The 24,488-nt window shown below is 41.6% G+C and overlaps 2 protein-coding genes across 2 annotated transcripts in view; one reads left to right on the forward strand and one right to left on the reverse strand.

Moving 5' to 3' along the window:
• Nucleotides 1-2,494, reverse strand: part of Frmd4b (FERM domain containing 4B) — a 326,911-nt gene extending 324,417 nt beyond the window's left edge. The window contains exon 1 of the mRNA XM_034511455.2: nucleotides 2,355-2,494. The gene's annotated coding sequence lies outside the window, so the exon portion shown is untranslated. The remainder of the gene's footprint in view (nucleotides 1-2,354) is intronic.
• Nucleotides 1,079-3,885, forward strand: LOC117715715 (uncharacterized). Its single transcript, XM_076940955.1, has 3 exons — nucleotides 1,079-1,178; nucleotides 2,287-2,906; nucleotides 3,690-3,885. The coding sequence occupies exons 1-3, from the start codon at nucleotides 1,079-1,081 to the stop codon at nucleotides 3,774-3,776; spliced, it is 807 nt and encodes a 268-aa protein (XP_076797070.1). The 3' UTR covers nucleotides 3,777-3,885.
• The last annotated feature ends 20,603 nt before the right edge of the window (nucleotides 3,886-24,488 follow it).

A 24,488-nucleotide genomic window follows, 5' to 3' on the forward strand; every position in this document is an offset into this window, starting at 1 on the left:
CCTCCCATCCCAACAAGATCATCTAAAACAAAATAAAAATGATAAGAAGAAGGAGGGGAGAGTAAGAGGAAGGGGGATGGGCAGACAGAGAAAGAGGCCAATTGTAGTATAAGCTTGCAGTGCAAAGATCTGGGCAACTCTTGAAAACTATTGCAGACTAGATAAGACAGCCATGTATTTTTAACTGCCTTTTACGCACCCTGTTTGTGTTGTCAGTTAGCCAAAACTTCCTTTCTCTTCCCTCAAAGGGACCGCAAAGCCATAATTAAGTCTGTGCCATCAACTGGACAAGCAGGAGTCCCGAGTTTTGCTAGAAATAGAGGCTAGAAATGGTAAACACTTCTGAGACCTGAGAAGCTCTTCCCACACTCTGGGCCGGCTGTGAAGTTAGCTCCTGCCACACTTTTCTAGACTCCTTAGCCTCAAAGGTAATTCTGTACCTGCTATAGGAGGTGCCTTAACTTTTCTGTAGCGAACCTGTGAATCTGCAAACAGAGTGACATTTAGGACAAGTACTTGTATGGCCTAAAGAATGATCTTCTGCAAACTTTGTGGACAACGTCAAAAATCAAGCCTCATTGTCAATGTGCTTTAGGTAGATTTCTTCGTTTTCAGCGATTCTCTTATTAGAATACTTTCTACCTGCATTTCCAAATATATGCAAATAAAGTGTTTCGTTAACATGTGTGCAATGTCCTGAAGAAATGACAGGTCTTCTCCATCCCAAGAAACCCTAAGTTTTTCTTGACCTGTTCTAGGAAATATATGTACCACTCCAAGATGAGTATATGTGTGTGCCTTTGTTTACAGAAAACCTGCTGGCTATTTTCGTAACACTGAATTTGGGAACAACAATAACAACAAACCACATAGCTCTTGATTCTCCATCAACTTTTACATATTAACCTAAATTTATGAGGAAAAAACCTCTTTTTCTTTATAATCATTAACAGCACGTGACTGGGGTGCCTTCTAATGACCGTGCTCTGCCAGGAGTCTAACATGAGACTAGTTGCTAATAAACTCCAATGACCTTACCCTCCCTGTAGGGTTTGCCTTACTAACTCCCAGACTATTCATGACGCCTGCAAACTGCCTATCTGGCTGCCTGACACAGATTCCCCCTAGTTCTTTTCAGCAGGCGTATGACAGATCAAAGAGAGGCTTGAGAAGGTTAAGTAAGGCGAAGAAGCTTTTCTTCCCCTCCAGACACTGGATTTGGAAGCTCCACAGATCCACTCCCTTTGGGACATGAATCAGCATGTCAGGGATTGCCCTGTAATCTTGAACACATCCTCTTGAGTTGGCTGGTTTGTTTCTGGGGCAAGCTCAGGCTAACCCTGAAGAATCATGCAGCTCCTTCCCTGAGAGACTGAGCCTGTCAGCACCACGGCGGCGGCGTCTTCCTTCCCCAAGGGGCAACCTTGCAGACGCAGCCTTCTGGGTACCAGCAAACACATCAAGTCAACCCGCAAAGTTCAGAGGAGTTGGCTCTGGTATGTTTACAAGTCCTAGCAGATCTCAGGAATGTTCAGGATAATTATTACCGCACCCAGAAGCGCCCAACCCAACCCTCTCACATCTGGAAGGAAGGAAGCGGCCACACAAAGGAGAGTGAGAGAGACCTCCTCCTGCCACTGAATTCTCAGACCGGGGAAAGACTGGAGCCCAGCTCTTCCCTCTTTGTAAAGAGAACTAGCTCTAATCAGGAGCATCTTTAAGAGTGCAGGACGCCCTTTGGCCTCTAGTCCAAAAAACAGCATTTCTCAAATTAGGGTTAAATGTGCCATCTCCGGTGAAAAGGAAAAGTGAAATACTCCAGAAAAATGACAGGGAGCGGTTCACACGCAAACAGCTTCTCCAATACAAGCGCGATTAGGATGTGACACGCCTATTTACAAAGGGTGGCCAAGCCAAGCCCTGGACGTCCTTATCTAACGCCAGGGACCCCTCAGCTCTTTCCACCACCTTCGGAGGGCTTCTCCGGGCAACAGGGTCTGGGATTCAACGATTCTTCTCCCTACCTCCCACCAAGGCAAAAAGCGCGTGGTCCAATGCGGCGCACTCTCAAACCCCACCAGCGTCAAAGCCTCAGACCCGCCAAACTTCCTGTCACCACACTGCCAGAGCCACCAAAGAGCGGCGCCAAGTGCCTAGGAACTCCAGTCCAGGCTACACCAGCCCCGGAGCCTTGGGGCGGGGCTTCCTGGTGGCAGGAGATTGGGGACCTGCTCTGCGGGTCCCCAACCTGCGAGAAGCGCTGGGGGCGCACTTTGCGCTCCTAAGGTGGAACCTCGGCCTCCTTCCTCCAGCGACAGCGCGCTCTGACAACCCTGGGACAGTCGCCTACCTACCTGCTCAGCCTCCTCCTTCCTCAGGCGAGCGGGGCTGTCGCCTTGCTACTTTATTGTCTGCACTGCGCAGCGCGCGGGACCCGGGGAACCCGCTCCGCGCCAGTCCCGCAACTCCACGGCGCGCGGCGCCTTCCCCCGCAGCAGCTGTCTTCCTCTCGGTCCTCCTCCTCTCCTCCCAGGCTTGGGCTCAGCGTCGGAGCCGCGCAGCCCAACTCCGCTGCGGCTAGCTGGGCAGCTAAAGCCCGCAGCATCCCCTGGCCCGGTATCCTCACTAGGATACCCACGCTCCGCAGAGGAGCTCCGAGCCGAGTGTCCCCACCTCCCTCAGTCCAGCCTCTGGCCACTGTCAGCACCGGCTTTCCCCGCTCTCTCGGCACTGCCCCCGCCCGTCGCCTCTCCGGGGGCCAGGGCGGCCCTGCCAATGAGGCTCGGCGGATGCGCTGTTCCGGCCCAGTCATTGTATCGGGAGGAGGAGGGGTAGCGGAGCAGGGAGGGGGCGCTCGGCCCCGCGGTTGCAGCTCGCCTGGCCTTCTGCGCGCGCACAGGCGGCGGGTAACGAATTCGAGAGAATCTTGGGGTGCAGCTAGGAGGCGATGGGAAAGCTAGCTTCTTTTCATCACCCTAACTTTGAAACGCTATGGAACTCTCTATTATGCTTCCTGGATTTATGCATCCCGGGACCTTAGAATAAGGGAGACGGTGAGAGAAGCAAGGTTCTCTCAGGACTTGAGTGGGCCTGGAGAAATGACTGGATCTTAGACTCCTGCAATCAGATGGCTCTGAATGAAAGAAGAAAGGGGAAGGGGTGTCTGATACTGTCTCACAGTAGACATTTATGATATGACATTTAATTCTCTGACTCGGAGGTGCTGTGTTGCGATTTCTATGAAGGCTCAGAGAGATCCCTTCCAAACAACCAACAGTGACAGAGCAGAGGTCACAGTCTGATCTGATGCTAACCTTAACTGCGCTAAGTGATTGGGAGAAGGAACGGAGAAAATTCATGAAAGACCTCAACTAAGATTTATCCAAATGAGTTGAGAGGTGGAAGGACTTGGCTGAGGAAAGCTCCTCCTAAAGCTCTTTGAAATGCCCCCCACCCCCCACCTCATTTCTCTGCAGTTAATTCATTTTCAAAGTAAATCCATTACAAAACTAATTATCTTCAACTACACAATTACATAGCTCTGTGTTTTGGTGAACAGTTAGTTGACTTATCACTTGTGAATATTTAATCTCTCTGCAATACTAGATTTTAACTCTTCCCCCTTTCCTCCTTTTCTTGTTTTCTTCCTTCTGTTCCTATTCCTCTGCCCGGTTCCTTCTTCTTAACAGATCGCAGCCCTACACAATCTGAGGCAGGGAGAGGACCTTGATTTTCCAGGCTCGGATATCAGTGCTGTTGATGGGAAAGGAACCTAACAGGGAGAAGACAAGATCTGAAGTGACAGACACTTGAGGTGGCTTGGTGTATGATAGATATTGTGCGTGCCTGGTGTAAGTTTTAATTAAATTTTCTTCTGATGCTGAATGGACTGTTTGCTTTCCATTAAATAGAAAATACTGAATGAACAGCTAACATTTGCTGAGTGGTAATTACTCGCCCTCCCAGACCTGAGCTGTGTAAGCCTATGGCTTGACACCATCTCACTTCCCTCCCACTTCCCACCCCCCACCCCACCCTCACCCCCACCACCCACCCCCAGGCCTGAGAAGATAAGGAAGCTCCCTGCAGCCAGGTCTGCATCTGACTCTCTCAGCTTCTAACACAGAATGGGAGAACCTTTCCTGTCAGTTGAGTTTATGGACCTCTATTTTATTGAGGAAGCACATGAGGACGAGAGATCAGATGGCCAGCCTGAGAACAGGACCCTGGAAAGAAGTGGTACCCATCTGTAAATTTAGAAACCTCTCTACAAAACTCCTGTTCAATGCGTTCACCAGTATAAAAATATCCCCCATAAGCTAAAGTTTTTAAGACTTTGTTTCCTTCTAGGTGGGGATACTTTGTAAACCAGGAGAACTTTTGGAAGATTGTATTTGGCTGGTGAAAGTCACTAGGGGTGAGACTTTGAAGGAAGGAGTCTGGATTAGTTCCCCAATTCTCTGCTTCCTGCTCCATGGTGATATGATGTAGCAATGAATTTTGCTATGGCTTCCTCCATGTCTTTCCCATCATGCCAGACCAAACTCTCTGAAAGACTACAGGAGGTGTTGATTATTGTTTTTGAAACTCAAATATTCTTATTGTCTAGATGTTGTCTCATCTGACTTATTTAAATTAGACAAATATTTACATATTGTTTGTATTTTGAAAACAAATATCATCCACCTTTCTATGGCCTTACTACTCTTCCATTCCTCCATTCTTTTTATGACAGCATCTCCTAGAAAATTGTTCAAAAAAGAAAGAGTCTCTTTTTAAAAACAAGACCTACTGTAATCTCTTTCTTAACTCTGTGTTTATATATTCATTATCTTTCTTCACTCTGTAGACTGAGTAACAGTTCTTGGAGTTACTCTGGTTCAAGGCCAGTTGCTGTGTTTCCTTTCTAGAATATTCTTTTATTAGCAGTAACTGCTGATGAGGACCATGGCCATCCAAAGCTGATACTCCAGACCATGTTGTCCCATCTTAAAGAACGCCATGATGTCATACACTTCTACTTAAGCTCTATACAAACTCTCCATCCCAAAGACACCAAATGTACACCAGTAAATAGGTAACTCCATGCTGGGCAGTGTGAAAAAAAAAACATGGCAATGAATTGAATAAAAGATGTGTTCTGCAGGAAGTTGTAATTTAATGTATACAAGTTGTAATTTAATATATACATTTTGACTGTGGTCAAAATGACAGCCACAAACATTGGGAACCTGAAATACTGTATTTTCAGGTTAAAAAAAAAACCAAGGCGCCACTAATAATAGCTCTATTACACGAAAAGGAATAGTTTTGATAGAATATTTAGACTTTTCCTATCTCTATTTCCAATCCTATATTAAGGTTTTTGTTTTTTGTTTTTGTTTTTTTTTTTTTTTCTTTCAGCATAAAGGAGTGTTTTGGTATTTTGGCATGTGTGTCATGAAATCGAGCTACTGTGTTAAGAAAGACATGTACTATAAATATCCAAATTAGAACACTTTTAAAGTATTTATTTGGATTAATGGTAGATACATGTTTGTTGGATTTACTTATTTATTTTTTAATAGATATTTTATTTACATTTCAGATGCCATCCCCTTTCCCCATTTCCCCTCCCAAGAAACCCCCTATTCCATCCCTCCTTCTCCTTTTTGCTTTTACACAATTTTATTAAATGTTAATCAAAGACTTTATAAGTTTCCTAATGCTCAATAACAAGATACCCATACAAACAGAAGTGTAACCCAATACCCAACCTAGATATATCAACTGTCTTTGACTGGTGGAGACACGTGAACATCTGCCTCTATGGCACCCCTTTCTCTCTCTCTCTCTCTCTCTCTCTCTCTCTCTCTCTCTCTCTCTCTCTCTTCTCTCTCTCTCATCTCCTAGTTCTTCCTCTCCTCCTCTTCTCCTTATTCCTCCTCTTCCTCTCCTTACTCCTCCCACCTTAGCTTCTCCTACATATCATCCTTCCTGTTAAAATAAAACTTTTCTCTCAAAATTAGAGCATAACTATACCAATTTGTGTCAGTAAGGTACAAGATAGACCTAATATTCAGTCTATCAATTTGTTGACTAACCAGAACCTTTGTCATCTCTCCTAACTAAAAGACTTGGTTCTGAACCTGGCTTTTTTTCTTGGCTTTAGAATGAATGTCAGCTGAAAACCATCCTCTCAAATCTTTTCTCCCAAAGTAAATAGCCGGGATTGGCTATGAGACTATAAGTCTTCAACTCCGTCAGAAATCTAGAATGACTGAGTTAACTGAAATTATGGGAAGCACAAAGCATAGCTTCTAAAACTTAGTCAATTTATAGAGACCGCTGAACACCTGGACAGTCCCTATACTACAAAACGTTGGAGCATCTGATCCTCAGCCTCTGGCCCAGGATCATCTGACAGACCTATTAATGCAGAATTATTAAGGGCTGATTACTCTGTCTTGGCAGTTATAATCAGTCGACTATTCCGCAAGTGTGTCCTTTTCTGGACAGTAATTTGTCTATAAATGAAAAGAGGCAGTTCTTGCCTAGTGGCTGTCTCACCACAACTGGAGTAACTCCAAAGATGCTCAATTTCTTCTTAGAATCCAAGACAGGAAGCTGTCAGGAGCAGACAGGTCTCTAATCAAAATGAACATTAATACAGAAATGTTTGTAACATCAATTCTGTGGACTTCTGACGTTTTGAAAACCAACTAACTATCCATGTAAGGCAATCTGGATTGTTGTCTGTTAACTCCACTCAGCTATTTCTAAATAAAACATAGAAAACACCCTAACAATAAACTCCAAGCCATGAATTTGCTTTAGTCCCTTAACTTACCCGCTAACCATCTCAAATCTGTTAAAAAAGTTAAAGAAGGACTGGGTCTAAGCCTTGTATTCCTAAATGTGTTATATAGGCGCAATGCCTAAGAGAGTAACAATATTCATCTCACTTTTATATCATTAAGAAGCTCATACTAATGAAAATGTTATATTTGAAATCAAAGTAAATTTTGTACCATTTAAAAAATTATAACTTCATCTTAATAACAATTATACATATTTCTACCAATAGGTTATGGCTATACAATAAATCCTAGCTAATTCTCCCTGTTCCAACAAAACCACTACTTTTCCCTAGAAAGACAGCCCAACATTGCTCAGTCCCCAAGCCCAGGGAATAGGGGCGCTGACTTTTCATTAACTTCTTCAAGCTGATTATGGGTGTTGAGATATTAGAAGAGGGGCAGGGAGAAGAGTAAATTGATAAGCCTCTGACGCTGTATCTTCACTGCATCCAGCTGAAATTCCAGGACATCAGAGGTTCGAGCAGGTCTGCTCAGCTTGCTTGATGAGTAGATACACCAAGGCTGTGTATTCGGCAATATACAATTCTCAAAACAAATTTTAGTTTCAAGGCCTAACGCACCCACCTGAGCCTTGCATCCGTGGGAGAGAAAGCACGAGACGCAGAGATCGGGTAGTTACTGCAAAACGAGGCTTTTAATCTGTCTCACACACGTGGGAAAACACGGAGAAGCGCGGAAGGGAAGGGCTGAGGAAGGGGTCTCGCTTAAGTACAGTCTAGAGTGACGTATTCACTTCTGATTGGCTGTTCGCTCACCACCCAATATTACGCCTCGGGATAGGCCAGTGACTTGGAGCTCTTTCTGCCTAGCAGCTGCACAGAATAATTGTTTACTGCTGGGGAAACACGAGGCCAACGCCATCTTGGAAAATGCAAATGTGTAGCCACTGAAACAGCTGCTCACTACATCAAGGTAATTTTTTGTTTGAATTCTGGAATCTAGTCTTCTGGCGGCCTGCCTCTGTCATGTCTAATCCATATAATTCTGGAAGTTGCTATGAGGGTGTGCTCCCACCATCCTCCCATTCCTGCCTCCCTGCTCTCAAAATCCCCCAATACTAAGGAATCCAAACTTTCAGACACCAAGGCTGTCCACTTCCACTGATGCCTAACAAGGCCACCCTCAACTATCCATACAGGTGGAGCCATGAGTCCCTCCCTTTGTGTTCTCGGGCTGGAGATTTTAGAATGGCTACTCCAGCTTGTTTCTTAGGACCATTTGCTTGAAAAATTGTTTTCCAGCCTTGTACTCTAAGGTAGAGTCTGTCTTTGTCACTAAAGTGGGTTTCCTGTATGCAGTAAAATGCTGGGTCCTGTTTACATATCCAATCAATTAGCCTATGTCTTTTCATTGGGGAATTGAGTCCATTGATGTTGAGAGATATTAAGGAACAGTGACTGTTGCTTCTTGTTATTTTTGTTATTAGAGGTGGAATTATCTTTGTAATTTGGCTATCTTCTTTTGGATTTGTTGGAAGAGAATTACTTTCTTGCTCTTTCTAGGGTATAATTTCCCTTCTTGTATTGGAGCTTTCCTGCTATTATCCTTTGTAATGCTGGGTTTGTGGAAAGATATTGTATAAATTTGGTTTAGTCATGGAATTTCTTGGTTTCTCCATCTATGGTATTTGAGACTTTTGCTGAGTATAGTAGCCTGGGCTGGTATTTGTGATCTTTTAGGGTCTGTATGACATCTGTCCAGCATCTTCTAGCTTTTATAGTATCTGGTGAGAAGTCTGGTATAATTCTGATATGTAATTCTGCCTTTATATGTTACTTGGCCTTTCTCCCTTACTGCATTTAATATTCTTTCTTTGTTTTGTGCATTTGGTGTTTTGATTATTATTATCCTTAGATTTGCTCTTCTCATTGTGTCCTGGATTTCCTGGATGTTTTGTGTTAAGAACTTTTTGCATTTTGCGTTTTCTTTGACAGTTGTGTCAATGTTTTTTATGGTATCTTCTGCACCTGAGATTCTCTCTTCTATCTCTTGTATTCTGTTGATGATGCTTGCATCTATGACTCCTGATTTCTTTCCTAGGTTTTCTATCTCCAGGGTAGTCTCCCTTCGTGATTTCTTTATTGTTTCTACTTCCATTTTTATGTCCTGGATGGTTTTGTTCAATTCCTTCACCTGTTTGGTTGTGTTCTCTTGTAATTCTTGAAGGGATTTTTGTGTTTCCTCTTTAAGGGCTTCTACCTGTTTGCCTGTGTTCTCAAATTCTTTGAGAGTGTCAATTATGTTTTTTTTAAAGTCCTCTATCTTCATCATTAGAAGTGATTTTAAATCTGAATTTTGCTTTCCTAGTGATATGGGAAATTCAGGACTTTCTTGTGTGGGAGAACTAGGTTCTAATGATGCCAAGTACCCTGGGTTGCTGATGCTTATGTTCTTGGGCTTGCCTTTCACTATCTGGATCTCCTTAGTGCTACCTGCCCTGTCTCTGACTGGAGCCTGTCTTTCCTATTATCTTGGTTGTATCAGAACTATGTGGGGTGGGTGTTACTACTGGGGTTAGAGCTGGGGCCCAAGATCTGTTCAGTGCTCAGGTGCAGACAGGAAGGAACCAGTGCTCCAGGCCAGGAGTGACTTCCTGGGTCCCAGTTACTCTCTGTTTGGAGCACATGTTGCTGTCTCCTTACCTAAGATACTGCCCAGGTTAGAGCTCCTGGGAGGCCTGCTTCCTCTGGGTTCTGTGAGATTGGGAGTAGAGCTGCTGCCCAGGATCTGCTCAGTGCTTGGGCCCAGACCGGAAGCTGTTTATTGGATTTTAAAAAGAAGTTATGTGTATTGGTACTTTGTTTGCACATACATCTACTTACTGCTTTTGTGCCTGGTGCTCACAGAGGCCAGAAGAAGTCACTGGCTCCCCTGGAACTGGAGTTACAGACAGTTGTAAGCTATTGTGTAGGGACTGGGAATGAACACAGGTCCTCTGGGAAAGGAGGCAGTGCTCTTAACTGCTGAGCCATCTCTCCAGCCTTTCTTTTATAGTTGTTTTTGTTTGTTTATTTGTTTTGTTTTTGTTTTTTGTTTTTGGCATGGTGGGAATAGAAAAGTACCACAAAGCCACTCATCTGAATAAGAATCTTTAACCTCTATACTGCAGACTTCAAAAATATATAAGCAAGGCACATACATAAATTAAAAAGTGTTTTATTAATGTGCCATGTATTATTTACCCATACCAATTAGGCTTCTTTGATTTTTTTTGTTTGCTTTATGTAAAATTTGAAAGACAAGGTTAAAAGAAGGTCATACCATCCCTGCAGCAAGATTTTAATTTTAGCAAGTTTGTGCTTTCCAAAGAGTTCCTGCTGATCACTCAAATTTGAGATAAAAGCACACATGTTCCATAGCCAGAGGCTTGCAAGTGAGAAAGCGTTCATTTATATGTAATTAGAATAGCCACACTTGGGTTCCCTGCATGTAAGGGAGGTCACTTAATTACCAACCCTAGGAAGCACTCACTCCTACAGTTTCCATCCTAGAAATGGAGACAGAGGAGGACTCAGAACCAGGGAGGAGATGTGATGTGTTCAAGGTGAGTTAGCCGTTACGTCAGCTTTGGTTGGCTTCTAGGTCTACATGACTTAGCATGGTGGCCCCATCTGGGTACCATGCCTGTGGACCTCACTATTTGGGGGCACTTCTGTTATTAGTGTAATGGCTTAGGCAACTCTCCACTGATTTGGAGGGATGCTTTAAAAATCATATATTGAGTCAGGCTTGGTAGTACATAGCTGTAATCCCATCCTTCAAGAAATATACATTCTAGATCACCCTGAGCTAGAAAGAAAATTCCAGGACAGCCTGAGCCATATGAAATCCTGTCTCAAAATTAAAATAGAATCTAGTGATATTGGTCATATTAGAAACTATTCTTGGAGTTACTCTGGTTCAAGGCCAGTTGCTGTGTTTCCTTTCTAGAATATTCTTTTATTAGCAGTAACTGCTGATGAGGACCATGGCCATCCAAAGCTGTACTCCAGACCATGTTGTCCCATCTTAAAGAATACCATGATGTCATACACTTCTACTTAAGCTCTACACAAACTCTCCATCCCAAAGACACCAAATGTACATTGTAACTGTCAAGGATAATCTGCTTCTTGCTCCTTCTATGGGAGGTATTAACTGTCATAATGGCTTCATCTTTCCATTAACCCCAGGGCCTTTTCACATACAGCAAGATGAATCCAAGGCCTCTCTTTCCAATAAGGCCTCTGGGGCTGTTGTGTTTTATACTCAAATATAGCATTAAAATATTATTTCTAATTTTTGAGTATGAGATGTAATGTAAATAAGCAAAATTAGTGTTTTAAGTACATGAACTATGGTGCCCTGAAATTAAAACAGAATACGAAAGCTTAAATAATGCTGTTTAAAGCAGGGTGGATATCACATTAAGTGATTGGAAATTGCTTTTCAGGGTCAATACTGGCAATTCCATTATGTTCAGTCTAATGCGAAGCCATTGCGGCAGCTTAGCTGTGAACATGGACATATGCCAGGCGGCTGCTCCTCTCTCTTGCTTCCAAATTATGCAAGTAAAATAACCCAATGCAAACTTCACAGAAGTGCATATATAACTGCCGTTTAAGGGCCTATCACTATGCCCTTCACATGTGAAAATGCTTTTTAATAATGCTCCTTTGGCATTTAACTGATTGAAACGCCTTGGAGAGCAGCCAATGCAGAAATCCAGCACATGGGCTAGCCTTAGAGTGGAGCAGAGATCTGATGAAACGTTACATCAGAGAACACAGGCAGCAGCGTCTTTCCCTCCAATGGGTGAGGACACTCCGCAGGGCATAAATAACTATTCCTTTACTACTAATCTGTGGCCATGTTACCTGATCCCAAAGTTCCAGAATTACAGAGGCAGAGCAACTCAGAGAAGTCATTGACAGGACCCATGCCAAGGTAAGCTAGCATTAGTTCTGGCCCACGTGATAGAATTATGTGTGGTTGTTTGGCTTTGTTTTTTACTAATGGTCAAAACTTGGAGATCCTAACCTAAGTATGTATTGGTAAGTGTGCTAGAGTCTTTTTGGAGAGAAGATTCAAGACCCAGGCTACCATTGGACACCATTCTATTAGTTCTAAAGGAAGACGTTTTATTTTTATTTTATTTTTTAACATTTAAAACGTCTTCCTTTCCTTTCCTTTTATTTAGAAAGGAAGACGTTTTAAATGTTATTTTTAATTGACAAGTGATCATTGTACATATTTATGGTTCCAAAATGATGTTTTCATACATGAATAGAACAGACGATGATCAAGTCGTGGAAATGAGCATATTCAAACAGTTATAATTTCTGTAATGAGAACATTCAAAATCTTCCCTTACAGCCTTGTTGACCTACATCCCACAGGGTTGTTAACCATACCCAACCACCTGAACGTTTATTTAATTGAAACTTGGTAGCTTCAGTGTCATTAAATTCTTTAGCACTAAGACACGCAGTTTTTATTACATTCGTTTATTTACTTTGGTAGCGGGTTTGTGCATTGCCACATTACATGTGTGGAGGTCAAAGGACAACTTGTGGGAGTCATTTTTCTCCTTTCACTCTATGGGTCCCAGGAATTGAACAGGCAATCAGGCTTGGCTACAAGCTCCTTTACCCACTACGTCTACCCGAGGCAAGACAAGCTTTTCTATTTGCAGCTTCTCATTTAGTGCTGGACATGAAACTTTGGTCTCTACAGATGCTTTGCAAATGCCCAACCACTGATACGCTCTAGCCCTCAATGTGTATATGTAGATCCCACATAAGAGCAAGAGCATAGTGTGTTTTTTTTCCTCCAGATTCCAGCTTACCTCATTGATTGTGTCTTCCAGGACAATCCTTGCTATTGTAGGTGACCGAAGCCTGAAAGGGTTGTCTAACCAAGAGTAGCAGGGAAGAGCCTAATGGTAGTCTAGGATTTTGCACTAGTTTTCTACAAACACCATGATCTCTTTTTATGCTTCTGGGGGGTACTTCATCAAAAACATTTACAGTTTCCTTTAAACAGGGAGCAAAGCAGAGGTTTGTAGCAATGGCTTGTCTGTCATGGTTTCATATGCATATTTCATATTCGACTGCATTATTCTGCAGCATGTAAGCATGCAAGTATAAGGTGACAAATGCAAACAGCATGCATAATAATGTAAAAAGGGGGCATGCTCTTTAGAAGTTTCGTCAGCTTAATAGAGTTCTCTTGCAAATTCTGACATGGCTAGGAGGGGTCTTCCAATCTGTGGGTGGCTTTGCTGCTTCTTCCTTTGGTCCTGTTTCACTTGGGATGCCTTGTTGACTAATGCCAGTACCCTTTGTCTGATAACACCTGAAGGATTTGGGAGAACTTTGTGCCCAAGGGTGACTAATTCAGATGTTTAGAACTAAGCAAAGAATATCACCAGGAGCACAGGTGTTGTGACTGAATTTGATATATATGTTCCCCCAGAGATTTGTGTGTTTGAACACTTACTTGGTCCCCAGGGGATGATGGCCCTTTGTTAGAAACTTGTGGCAATAGGAAGTGGGTTACCAGGAGGCCTGGAGAGATACTGTAGCCTAGCCCCATTTCCTGTTCACTCTGCTTCCTGTCTGTGGATGCAATGTGGGCCTCAGCATCCTGTTCCTGTCACCATGCCTTCACTGTCACTGTGGACTGTGTCTCCTCCAACTATAAGCCAGAGTTAACCCTTTGTTGTCAGGTTGTTACCTTACACAATAACAAGAGAAACAGCTAAACCAAGAGTGCCAGGATGGCAAAACAGAGGCCACCACAAAGTGGGAAGTTTGCGCTATGCCTGCAAGATCCTAGCTACCCCAATCCAATTAAAACAGTGGAGTCTGTATTTGGAATTTTATTTCTTAAAAATCTCTGATTATTAAATGCTGGCAATTAATCTGAAGCTATTTACAATAATTAGTCAAACAAAAGCTATATGTAGTGGTGAGAGGACTCCGGGGCTCCATGACTGCTGGCCCATCCCAAACTCTTCTGTTTGCAAATGGGGAAAGTGAAGCTCAGAATATGAAGGTAATTTGCCTAAGAATATAAAATAATATCACAGGAAATTGAAGCATGGCTGCTTAGCTTTCAGCCTAGGACCTTTCTATTTTCTTGCTAAGATTTAAGTCAGATTCCCAATTACATGATTTCAAATATCGTTCACTGTTTTTTAAAAAAAAATTACCACAATATTCATTGGCTTTGAAGCATACAATTCACCCTGAATGACATTTTGGCCACGTGATCACATATTGTAAATCTAATGTTTATAAGGCTATTCCACTTCCAGTCATGCCTTTTCAAGAACTTTCTGTGCCTCTACTTCTTACATTTCTTCTCCCTTATGGAATCTGGCCAGTTTCAGAGAAGAGTAAAGTTCATAAGGGGTAGCGTGCTGACTACTCTATCACGAAGGAGAAGTAGGTGGGCAGTGGCGACAGAGGAACATGCTGTGAGCCAGCGAGGTGAAGTCTCAGCCCCAGCCTGAGCACTGCAGCTCCCTTGCTTGTGCCAAAGCAAACAAAGCCCACTGCTAACCTGTCAGGCCCCAGGACTCTCTGGAGGAAGTGAAGATCCTTTTCCCAGGAGTTTTAGAAACCGGAAAGTTTTTTTTTTTTTTTTTTTTTTTTGAACTTTCCAAAAGTAACCAGAAGCAAGAATTTGTCCAAATTTATTCTATATTGTGTGTCACATGTATCCATGGATAGCTCCTAGTGTAACAATCTGTACTTTGAAAATATGTGCTTCTGTTATTCCGTTATTCCATACCTTAGCCTGTATTCCATTTAGTAACATCCTTATAAGGATTTATCCAAGGCGATAGATATAAATCTAGCTTAATTTCTAACCACTTGATAATGTTCTACATTTTAATTGTTCATTTTAGTTGCTCGTTTTCAAGGTCTGAATTATTTTATTTCAAAATATTTAAACAAAGCGCTAATTTTACTAAAAACATTAACAATAAGTTTTAAACTGGTAATGTTTCTTATTATCCAGAACCAAGATAGAAAACATTTTCTACTCTCTTCTCAGTCCAAGATTCTTGATCTTTCTGGCATTGCGTGGCGTCTACTGGAAAATTTAGGTAAGGAAAACTGTTAAAAGTGGTATTTTTCACAAGGGAAGGTTAAAAGGTCTTGCTTTGAGATTCCTCAAAAGAATGAAGCTTTAAAAATTAATTAAAAAGTGGTGTATATACACAATGGAGTTTTATTCAGTCATAAAGAACAAAATTATGTCATTTGTAGAAAATGGATAATTTTGTGAATTAATCAGTCTCAGGAAGAAAGTACGACTTTTTCCCTCATTTGTGGATCCTACGTTTTATATAGATTCATAAAACTTTATGTATTTGAGGCATCAAAGTAGAATCAAAACTAGGGAAATAGAGGGAAGTAAGGAGGGGTGAGGCAGGCTGGGGCATAGGGGAATAGGTTCCAAACACATTATATAGTCATATGGAATTGTCCTATTGGTATAGGGAATCTATACTAACTAAAGTTTTTTTCCTGTGGTGTTTTAAGTAGACATTGGCTTTCTACAACTGTGTTTCTTAACAACGGTTTTTGAAGGAATTGGCAACTTGCATTGTGGTTTTAAATTAAGAGTAAATCCAACCGTTACATAGTGAAGAATGCATTAAATATCTGTGGGTGTGACAATTTGCCAGAGACAGGGATAAGGAGAAATTGAGAAAAACATAAAGCACTCCCTTCCTCTGTCTTGAAATCCCGTGAAGCATTTAACATTTCTGAGCTTCAGTTTCTTTCTTAGTGTACACTTTTTAGGTAGTTCATACTTCCAGCTTAAAATTCTTTAGTACTGGTGACCTCTGAATCCCCTGAATTATCAGCATAGGTGTGAGGAGCCAGTGTTTGAAGATTGCTTTCATTTGAATAAAAATAAATACAGACAGGGTGTGTTGCTAAATATTGTCCATTGTGGAAAGCAACCTTTTTTTTTTTTTTTATTAGAAAGCACAGCCCCTGGATATATTTCCACATTACTTCTTTTTAAATGATCTTGTCGATTGCCTACCTCATTATAAAACAATCTGGTAGATGCTGTTAACAGAAATTGCAGGCTGTTTATCTCGTGGGCAAATTTGATCTTCAAGAAAAAGGGTGTAGATTTATAGCCCATGACATCTTAAGAGTCTTTCATTTTAGCCATAAGACATAGCCCATGAATGCTTCTCTAGAGCACTCTGTCTTCATGATTTTGGATGAAGTGTCCTGGGAACCACAATGATGCTCATTCTATGAACAATGCATCTCTTGATTTCTGCTGTGTTGGAGGCGATGTGAGTGCAGGCCTTCTTAGATCTAAATAAATTCCAGAAAATGGGTGTCACTCAAGTAGCCACTGAGCCATAAATAAATCTGCATTTTTATTCTTAATGCTATGGTCAGGATTCCACATGAATGCAACTAAGATTTGGGTCTGAGAATTATCAAATTCTTTCCTAAGGTAGCTTATGTGCACAGTATCATGGCTTTTCCTACCCGGCATTCAGTTCTCCCAGGCTCTTGGCATGGGCTACCTCCTTCTCTTCATTCCAGGACCAACAAAACAATCAGGGAATAAATTTCCATGCTTGCCCTAGGAAACAAAAGCCTACACTCTCTGCCTTGTTTGTTTATCTGGTTTTAATTGTGTTTTCATGGTAAAAGGGCAGCTTCAAAGCATGAATTTCTGTTTTGCTTTTGTCTTTGTTGTTATTGTTGTTTGGGTTGTTTTGGTTTGGTTCATTTACTTATTGCTGTAACATCAGCACCTAGTAGGGATTTATTAGGAATTTCTTCATATAATGAATGAATGTCTTTTTTTTTTCTTAGTTAATTCATGAATTATTGGGGCTTTGGCACAGATCCTAGCCCTGGGGAAATCTTTCTTAGGATTTCTCAAGTTTCATCCAACCATCTGATCATACACTCAAGTGATGCTATGGCCTCTGTCCTTTTGGCACCCTCCTGGGTCTCAATTTCCTTGAACATTTGCATTTCACAAACATACATTTGGGGTTTTACTCTTGAAGAGAAGGGGTGCAGAGATTCCTGCTACCCCTAGTAAAGCTCAGAGATTCCCTGATTTCCTTGCAATAATGCAGAGGAGAGCCACTCAACAAAAAAAGGTTTACCCATCTCAAAATAACAATGCTGCAATGGTCTAGGAGCCCTGCTCCAAAGAGATGAGAATTTCTCATCCATCTGTGTAATTCTTTGCTTAATGTTTGTTTCTTATCTCTCAACTATAAAATAATGTAATGACACGAACCTGACATTTGAAGGTCATGCACAATTACAACCACCAGGCAGCTCACTTAGCTGCTGGTCTTCCTCGAAACTGAGCTGATGAATTCTATAGAGTCCTCCTCAGTAGGAACAAAGCAGAGTAGACATTTAATCATTTAACCATGCATAATGGAATCCAAGAAGCTCATTGCCAAATGCAAAGGGCCAAGCAATACAGACCATGCAAGTATTCAGATACACAATGGTCCATCTCAGTAGCACAGGGAGAATTTCATAGTGGCCTTGAGTGAGTAAAGGATGCCACACCTGTGCATTTGGTGTCAATGGCATGGTAATTCTCTCTCTCTCTCTCTCTCTCTCTCTCTCTCTCCCTCTCTCTCCCTCTCTCTCCCTCTCTCTCTCTCTCTCTCTCTCTCTCTCTCTGTATGTGTGCATAAACTGTCCATTTGAGAGAACATAATTTAACAAAAAAAAGCAGATGCCCATGTTCAACTGGGATGAGGAAAAGGCAGACAGAATGATTATGCAAAAGTCAAAAGAAACCCTTGTTAAGCCTTGGCAACTATGTGACAATTATGACAAGGGACAAACTTGCCCTCTTGTTAGTTTTTGGTGGCAAAAAGGATGACCTAATTTACTCCTTATACTGCTTAGTGGATCAAAATTATGCACAGCAAGAACACGTGCCCTTTAGACTGTCTTCTGAAATTTTTAATAAGAAGCCAGGCTTTCTGCTGACTCATACGGAGCTATATTTATTGAAGCAAAGCATTTTACGTGAAGAGCTATAGGCATGGGACAGCAGGGACTGCTGTATAGTCCTGCATATCACTTACACTTGTCACCCAAATATTGTGATGGTGCTCTGAATCCTAGTCTTAAAAAGATTTGATTTCAGCCATTGAAGTTACCCACACAATGTTCATCACTGACTTCCTCTAGGAATTCCAAAGATTCATCCTTTCCATCTTGCTTCCCCAGTGCAAATAATTCCAGGCGAGAAACCATTAGGACATAGATGGTAAAGCCCATTTATTTTGTTCTTATTTTTATTTTAATCTCTTTTAAGTTTCCATGGGCTAAACCCAGCTATTCCTGATCTGGAGTCCGTCATGACATGCTGATCCCCACATGTTAGGGGAAATCTATTTAATCAGATCAACAGTTAGATTACTTTCCTAGTTCCCAGTAATATTTTAATCTTTCAGGACAATTTCTGGCACACACTTTAAAACAGTCTTCTTAACTTCGTGAGCCTCCTGGTTAAGCACTTTCACAGGAAGGGAGATGCTGTAAAACCACACAATGTGGTCTTGCAGTAGACTTCAACAATTCACTTAGGAACCAATTTCTAGAGGGTTCTATTAATAATTACAGGATCCAGGTAACATGCTTACCCCTTTGTAATTATACTCACAGAACAGAGATAACAATCTCTGACCCTTGTCCTTTAGACTCCTAGCCACAGTCCTTCTACATGCCCTCTGGTCCATCATCAGCTCTTATGTGGGAACAATTGTTTCCCTGTGAAACGTCTGAGAGTGTCTGGAGATATTTTGGGTTACATAACAGTCCAAGTAGGGAATGCCCTGCTGAAATCTGGGCAGTGGGAGACAGAGAGGTTTCTAACCATTCTCCATGGCATGCAACAGTTCTTTTATAACTCAGCCAAAATGCCCCAAATTGCCACTATTGAGGAATACTGATTCACGTTGTGTGTGCACACACATGTGCACATGTGTTTGTGCACGCACATGCATATGTGCATGTACATGCTTATGAAAGCAATAGGGCTACTTTAGTTGCCATTCCTCAGGATGCTGTGCATATCCATTTTAGTTTTGACACAGGGTCTCTCATTGGCCTAGAGCTCGGACCCATTAAGCTAAACTGGCTGGCCCAGGATCCCAAAGCATCTGCTTATCTCTGCCCCCTCAGTGTTGGTATTATGCTCGAGTATCAACAAGTCTGGCTTTTTTTTTTAAATATAGATCCTAAGGATTAAATTTAGGTCTTCATGCTTGCAATAACGAGTACTTTACTAATGCAGCCATTTACCCCAGACCCAAGTCTATTGTTTATAACACCAGCCTCAACTGAATCAAATGTATACCTGCCTGACAGTTTTTCAGCAGAGTATTTTAAAAACCAGATTAGACTTTACTTTCTTATCTTTTAAGGAGGTTAAAATATTAATGGGGAAATCAATTGTTTCTTCAGTTAAGCCTCCAAGCATTCAGACTCCATCCCTGAGCCCTCAACACTAGTCCTTTATTTAGGTCCTAGGGAAGTCCACGCAATTATAGAACTTCAAAGTTCCAGCGGAAGCCTCATTAAGGAAATCCTGAGCTGGAACCTTCTCTACGCCTTCGGAGAGAAAGGCTATTGATTTCCTATAGACTTTTATTATTTTGTAATGGTTTATATTTATGTTGTGGTTTTATTCAAAAAGTGACAAAAAATGTAAGTAAGTGGTGTCAGATGGCTTCACTGGGTTACTCCCAATGTGCCTGTAACACAAGGCAGCTTGCTGGGCAGTCAGATGTGATAATAACATTCTGGCCTCAGCTGCAAATGCTGACCTGATAATTTTCGTAAATTGAATTCTTCCAGACAGCCAGATCCAAGAATCAGATTCTCTCAGGAGAAACTGCCAAGAAACAAGAGCAGTGAGACAGGAAAGGGGATGGAATTTGATGTGGTAGAAGCTCCTTCAGGTCTAGTCCAGCTTTAATTCTGTAGGCGGCTTCATAGGGAAGGAACATCTCATGATTCTTCCTGGGGTAGCAACCTGTCATGAGCTTCCTGGGTAATATGCAAACTTCCTGGTACTTTTGGATTTCCATCCAGGAAAGAAGCAGTAGCTTGTAAATGTGTTCTGTCTTTTGAAGAAGGTTCCACGCAGGAAGATTGGCAGAAAAGCAACAAACACTGTTAGTAAGAAGAATCTGAGGACCCGTAACTCCTGCTACTTTATAGTCCAGAAGTGTGCTAACATAACTGAAGGCTCTGAGGTGTTTATTCAAGTATCCATTCACTCAGCAAATAATGATTGACTTTACACCACATACCATGACCGGTGCTATGAACTAGACTGGAATAGGTACACAGTCCGTGTGTTCAGAAAACAAACCCTTGTATGTACATGGTGCTGGAGTGAAGTCCCCTGCTGTAGGGACACCTCATCACCCTTCAAGAATGTTTCCTAAGTGGTAACACTGAGTTTGGGAGAGGGAAGGTAAGTAAGAGTTAGCCTGATGCAGAGTCTCCACTTAAGTAGAGCCATGAAGATGCCCCTACACATAAAGAGCAAGGTGGATGATAACCTGGAAGAAATGGGAGCAGAAATCACTGGAAGGGCTAGAGGGTAACTAGTAACATGCATTTAAATTGAGAGTCTGTAAGCCAGGATTCATGGGCTCCCCCTTCTTCTAATATTGCCATACCACTTCCTGGGACATTTTTTTTTTTTCAAATTTATTCCACCATCTTTACCTCCAAATACCAGCAGCTATTGCCTATGTATTGGAGGACAAAATTAGCCAAGTACTGTGAATTTCGCCATCACTGTGAAATATTGCCAGAGATAACATGTCTTAGGTAGAAATGAGACAAACACCAACAGCCATTGAACCTTAGTTTTAAGGTCTCAGGAGAAGATTCTGAGCCATTTGGGTACTCCAGGACACAAGAGTTGAGGACATTGATCGGCTTTGGATCAAGTTGTATATGACTGCTTCATTATTTTATAAGTTGGAACTGTCCCCCCAAGTGTCTGTCAGCCAAACATCACATGAATGAAGAAAAGATGAGCATAAGATGTTCCTTCAAGTGCCAAATCATGTAGTCATTTTGATTCCTTGCTTTGGATCAAGAACTGGAAATGCAGAACATTTTTATTTCTTCTCTTTATTATAGAAGGAATGACAAGTTTATAACAATGAAATAACACAATCATGTTGCATACACAGTAACATGCAGTTGTAACCAAAGCACAAATGGATGTAACATAAACAGAGGAAAGCAAAGCTCCAGGGATTGAAGGAAATGTGGTAGAGCAGAGATCAGCCTTTGACCTACTAGGAGTTTATCTGTTCAGCTACAGCTATGGGACTATGTGGGAAAAAAGGTCGCTTTGACCTACTAGGAGTTCATCTGCTCAATTACAGCTATGGGACTATGTGGGAACAAAGGTCTAGAATTGCCAAAATTTTTGACTTTTCAGAAGCCAGAAGCTCTGATTTTTAGAAGATAACCTCAGACTCAAAAGGTGGCAGCCAATTAAAAAAGCAATGTTAACCCTTTATGACCCAAACAAATCATGTCTGTGTGCTAGGTTTGCAAAGCCTTGTTTCTCCAGAGGTAAGTTCACATCTGTCTCACTGTCTTCCCGTCTCTCCCAAAGCTTTGCCCTCCCATTCTTGACAAGGCTGATGGATTGAAGCCCTGGCATTGATTTGATCCAGCATGTTTCATAATGGGAATGATGATGGAGAAATTTCTCAAGCACATTAAGTGATGGAGGTGCCATTCATGTTGACCAGGGCTAGTAGAGTTGTCAAAGATGAGCTTAGAAACAGCATAATTAAATAGGCTGATTCTTTACAAAATTGGAACATTTGGCATTTGGCATTACTGGCAATGATACAAAACAGTCAAATTAAACAAGATGGCTCAGTGGTCAAGAGCACTTGTTGCTAAGGACCTAGATTCTATTTCCCGTACCTACATTGTGGCTCACGACCATTCATAACTCCATTTCCAAGAGCTCTGACACCCTTTTCTGATCTCCAGAGGCATCAGTCACACACATATATGCAAACCAAACACTCAAATACATTAAACAAACAAACACATAAATAAATGCCAGATAAATGCCTTAGGCAAACATTAATGGCACTAGAGCTTGACTTATCAACCTTCTGTGTCAAGTAGTCTACTCTTTGAAGGAACTATGAGCATCTCAACTGTATGTTCAGAGGCTCAGCCTACTCTACAGTCAACATTCAAAGAAACAAGGTACTGGAGACGCAGCTCAGTTGATGCAGTACTTGCCCAGCAAGCAGGAAGGCCTGAGTTTGATTCCCAGTGCCAGGTAAACTACGTATGGTGGTATATTCCTGTAACCCTAGCACCCAAATGTGCCGCCATTGGCTATATTGTAAGTTTGAACTAGCCTGGAATACAATACTATAATGATGCTTACTGTCTTAGTTAGGGTTTCTATTGCCGTGATGAAACACCATGAACAAAAAAGTGAGTTGGGGAGGAAAGGGTTTACTTGGGTTACAGCTCCACACTGCAGTCCATCATTGAAGTGAGTCAGGACAGGAACTCAAACAGGATAGGAACCTGGAGGCAGGACCTGATGCAGAGAACATGGAGGGGATCTGCTTACTGACTTGCTTCTCATAGCTTACCCAGTCTGCTTTCTTATAGAACCCAGGACTCCAGAACCACTCACAATGGGTTGGGTCCTCCATCAATCAGTAATTAAGAAAATACCTTACAGCCAGATCTTATGAAGGCAATTTTTCAATTGAGGTTATCTTCCTTCAGATAAATATAGCTGGTGTCACGTTGGCATGAAATTGGCCATCACGCTTGGCAGTAACCAATAGCTGTCTAATTGGACTTAACACCTGATCAACACTAGGAAAAACATACCTGGTACTAGAAACCTAGCCAACTAACCATGAAATCACTGGTAGAAGAGAACCTACCATCGCCACTAATTCCTAACTGCATTTAAAATACTTATTCTTATACCCACAATAGTATAGCCCCTACTCCTCATCTAAGAAATGTCTTCTTGCAAGAGATAGAGACCATTGGAAAAGAAGCAAACTGGTCACAATGAAGGACAAACATGAGATACCTAACTTCAAATGATACATCTCCAACACATTTGCACCAAATGGCTCAGGAACATCTTAGAAGAAATATAATAGGAAAGAGGAAAAGAACCATTGGACAAGGAAATCTGCTGTGAGATAGTGTCTCTTAGAAATGAGAGGGAAGCTTCACCCATGATACCATAGCAATATGGTTGCCTAAACAAGAGCAGAATAAGAACAACACAAATAGACAGGCTAATATGGGAGATGGAATTCTCATGGGGTCCAACCCCATCTCTCACAAGATGACACTTATTGACAATTATTAAAATAATTGTAGTCATAAACAGCTTCCACTTGCCCCTAAAAAAAAAAAAAAACAACCAAAGCAAGCAAGCAAGCAAACAAACAAACAAAGAAAAAAAAAAGCAGGAGAATTAGTCTTCCAAGGGAAGATTCCCCCTCTAATTGGTTATCTAATATGAAGTAGCCAACTCTAAAACCATGTGCACATAAGCAACACTAACCTCTTAGTTTTATTTATTTATGCATATACATTGTCTTAGTTAAGCTTTCCACTGCTGTGTACAGACATCATGACCAAGGCAACTCTTAAAAAGGACAACATTTAATTGGGGCTGGCTTACAGATTCAGAGGTTTGGTCCATTATCATCAAGACAGGAAGCATGACAGCATCTAGGCAGGCATGGCACTAGGGAAGCTAAGAGTTCTACATCCTGTCCTGAGGGCAAAGAGGAGCAGACTGGCTCCTCCTCGGGCAGCTAGGAGGACGGTCTCAAAGTCCACCCGCACAATGACACACTTCCTCCAGCAAGGCCACACCTACTCTCTATGGGCCAAGCATAATCAAATCATTACACATATGCATAAATATATAAATTATATTATACATATATTAAAGAAAAAAGAGACCATGAATCTGAGAGGAATCAAGAAAAGGAAGACATGAGAAGTGTTGGAGGAAGAATGGGGAAGGAGGGAAATGAAGTGTTATATTTTAATTTCAGAATGGAAGAAAGAAAAAAAGACATGTGATATAGTGAAATCTTATGGGTGCTGACCACTCAGACTCAAATATGTGAGCTTGAGCAATAGGAACAGGCCCTCCCAAGCTGGCTTGCTGGCTCAGTGATGAAGTGCCTGTACATGGTCCTGGATTCCATCCCCAGGACAGCAAGGGGGAAAGCCCTTTAGTTTATTCACTGCATGTTTTCTCCTCCAACCTAGACTTCAGTCTCCATGCTTGACTCAGGAAACCATAGACAGATTGCACAAAGCAACAGAGTTAATCTTTGTTTCTTAGTCTTCCAGAAGACTGAGAACCTACAGGTGGTCAATAGATCTTCAAGAGAAATACTGGATGAGGGTATGTGCTCTTATTTCCTGGCTTTCAAAGATGACCCCTCAAAAGATAAAACTTAATGATAATTATTAAAATAATTGTAGTCATAAATAGCTACCATTGACTGTGTGTCAAACACTGAGCTAGCCACATCACAAT

This window comes from Arvicanthis niloticus, chromosome 9 (genome assembly GCF_011762505.2).
Source record: "Arvicanthis niloticus isolate mArvNil1 chromosome 9, mArvNil1.pat.X, whole genome shotgun sequence".
NCBI lineage: Eukaryota > Metazoa > Chordata > Mammalia > Rodentia > Muridae > Arvicanthis > Arvicanthis niloticus.

Bases quoted from the DNA above. Each gene is read 5' to 3' on its own strand.
- LOC117715715 (XM_076940955.1), top strand. From the start codon at position 1,079: ATGACGCCTGCAAACTGCCTATCTGGCTGCCTGACACAGATTCCCCCT. The intron at 1,179-2,286 runs GTAAGGCGAAGA...TGCGCTCCTAAG, and splicing joins GAGAGGCTTGAGAAGGTTAA to GTGGAACCTCGGCCTCCTTC. The intron at 2,907-3,689 runs GTAACGAATTCG...TCTTCTTAACAG, and splicing joins TGCGCGCGCACAGGCGGCGG to ATCGCAGCCCTACACAATCT.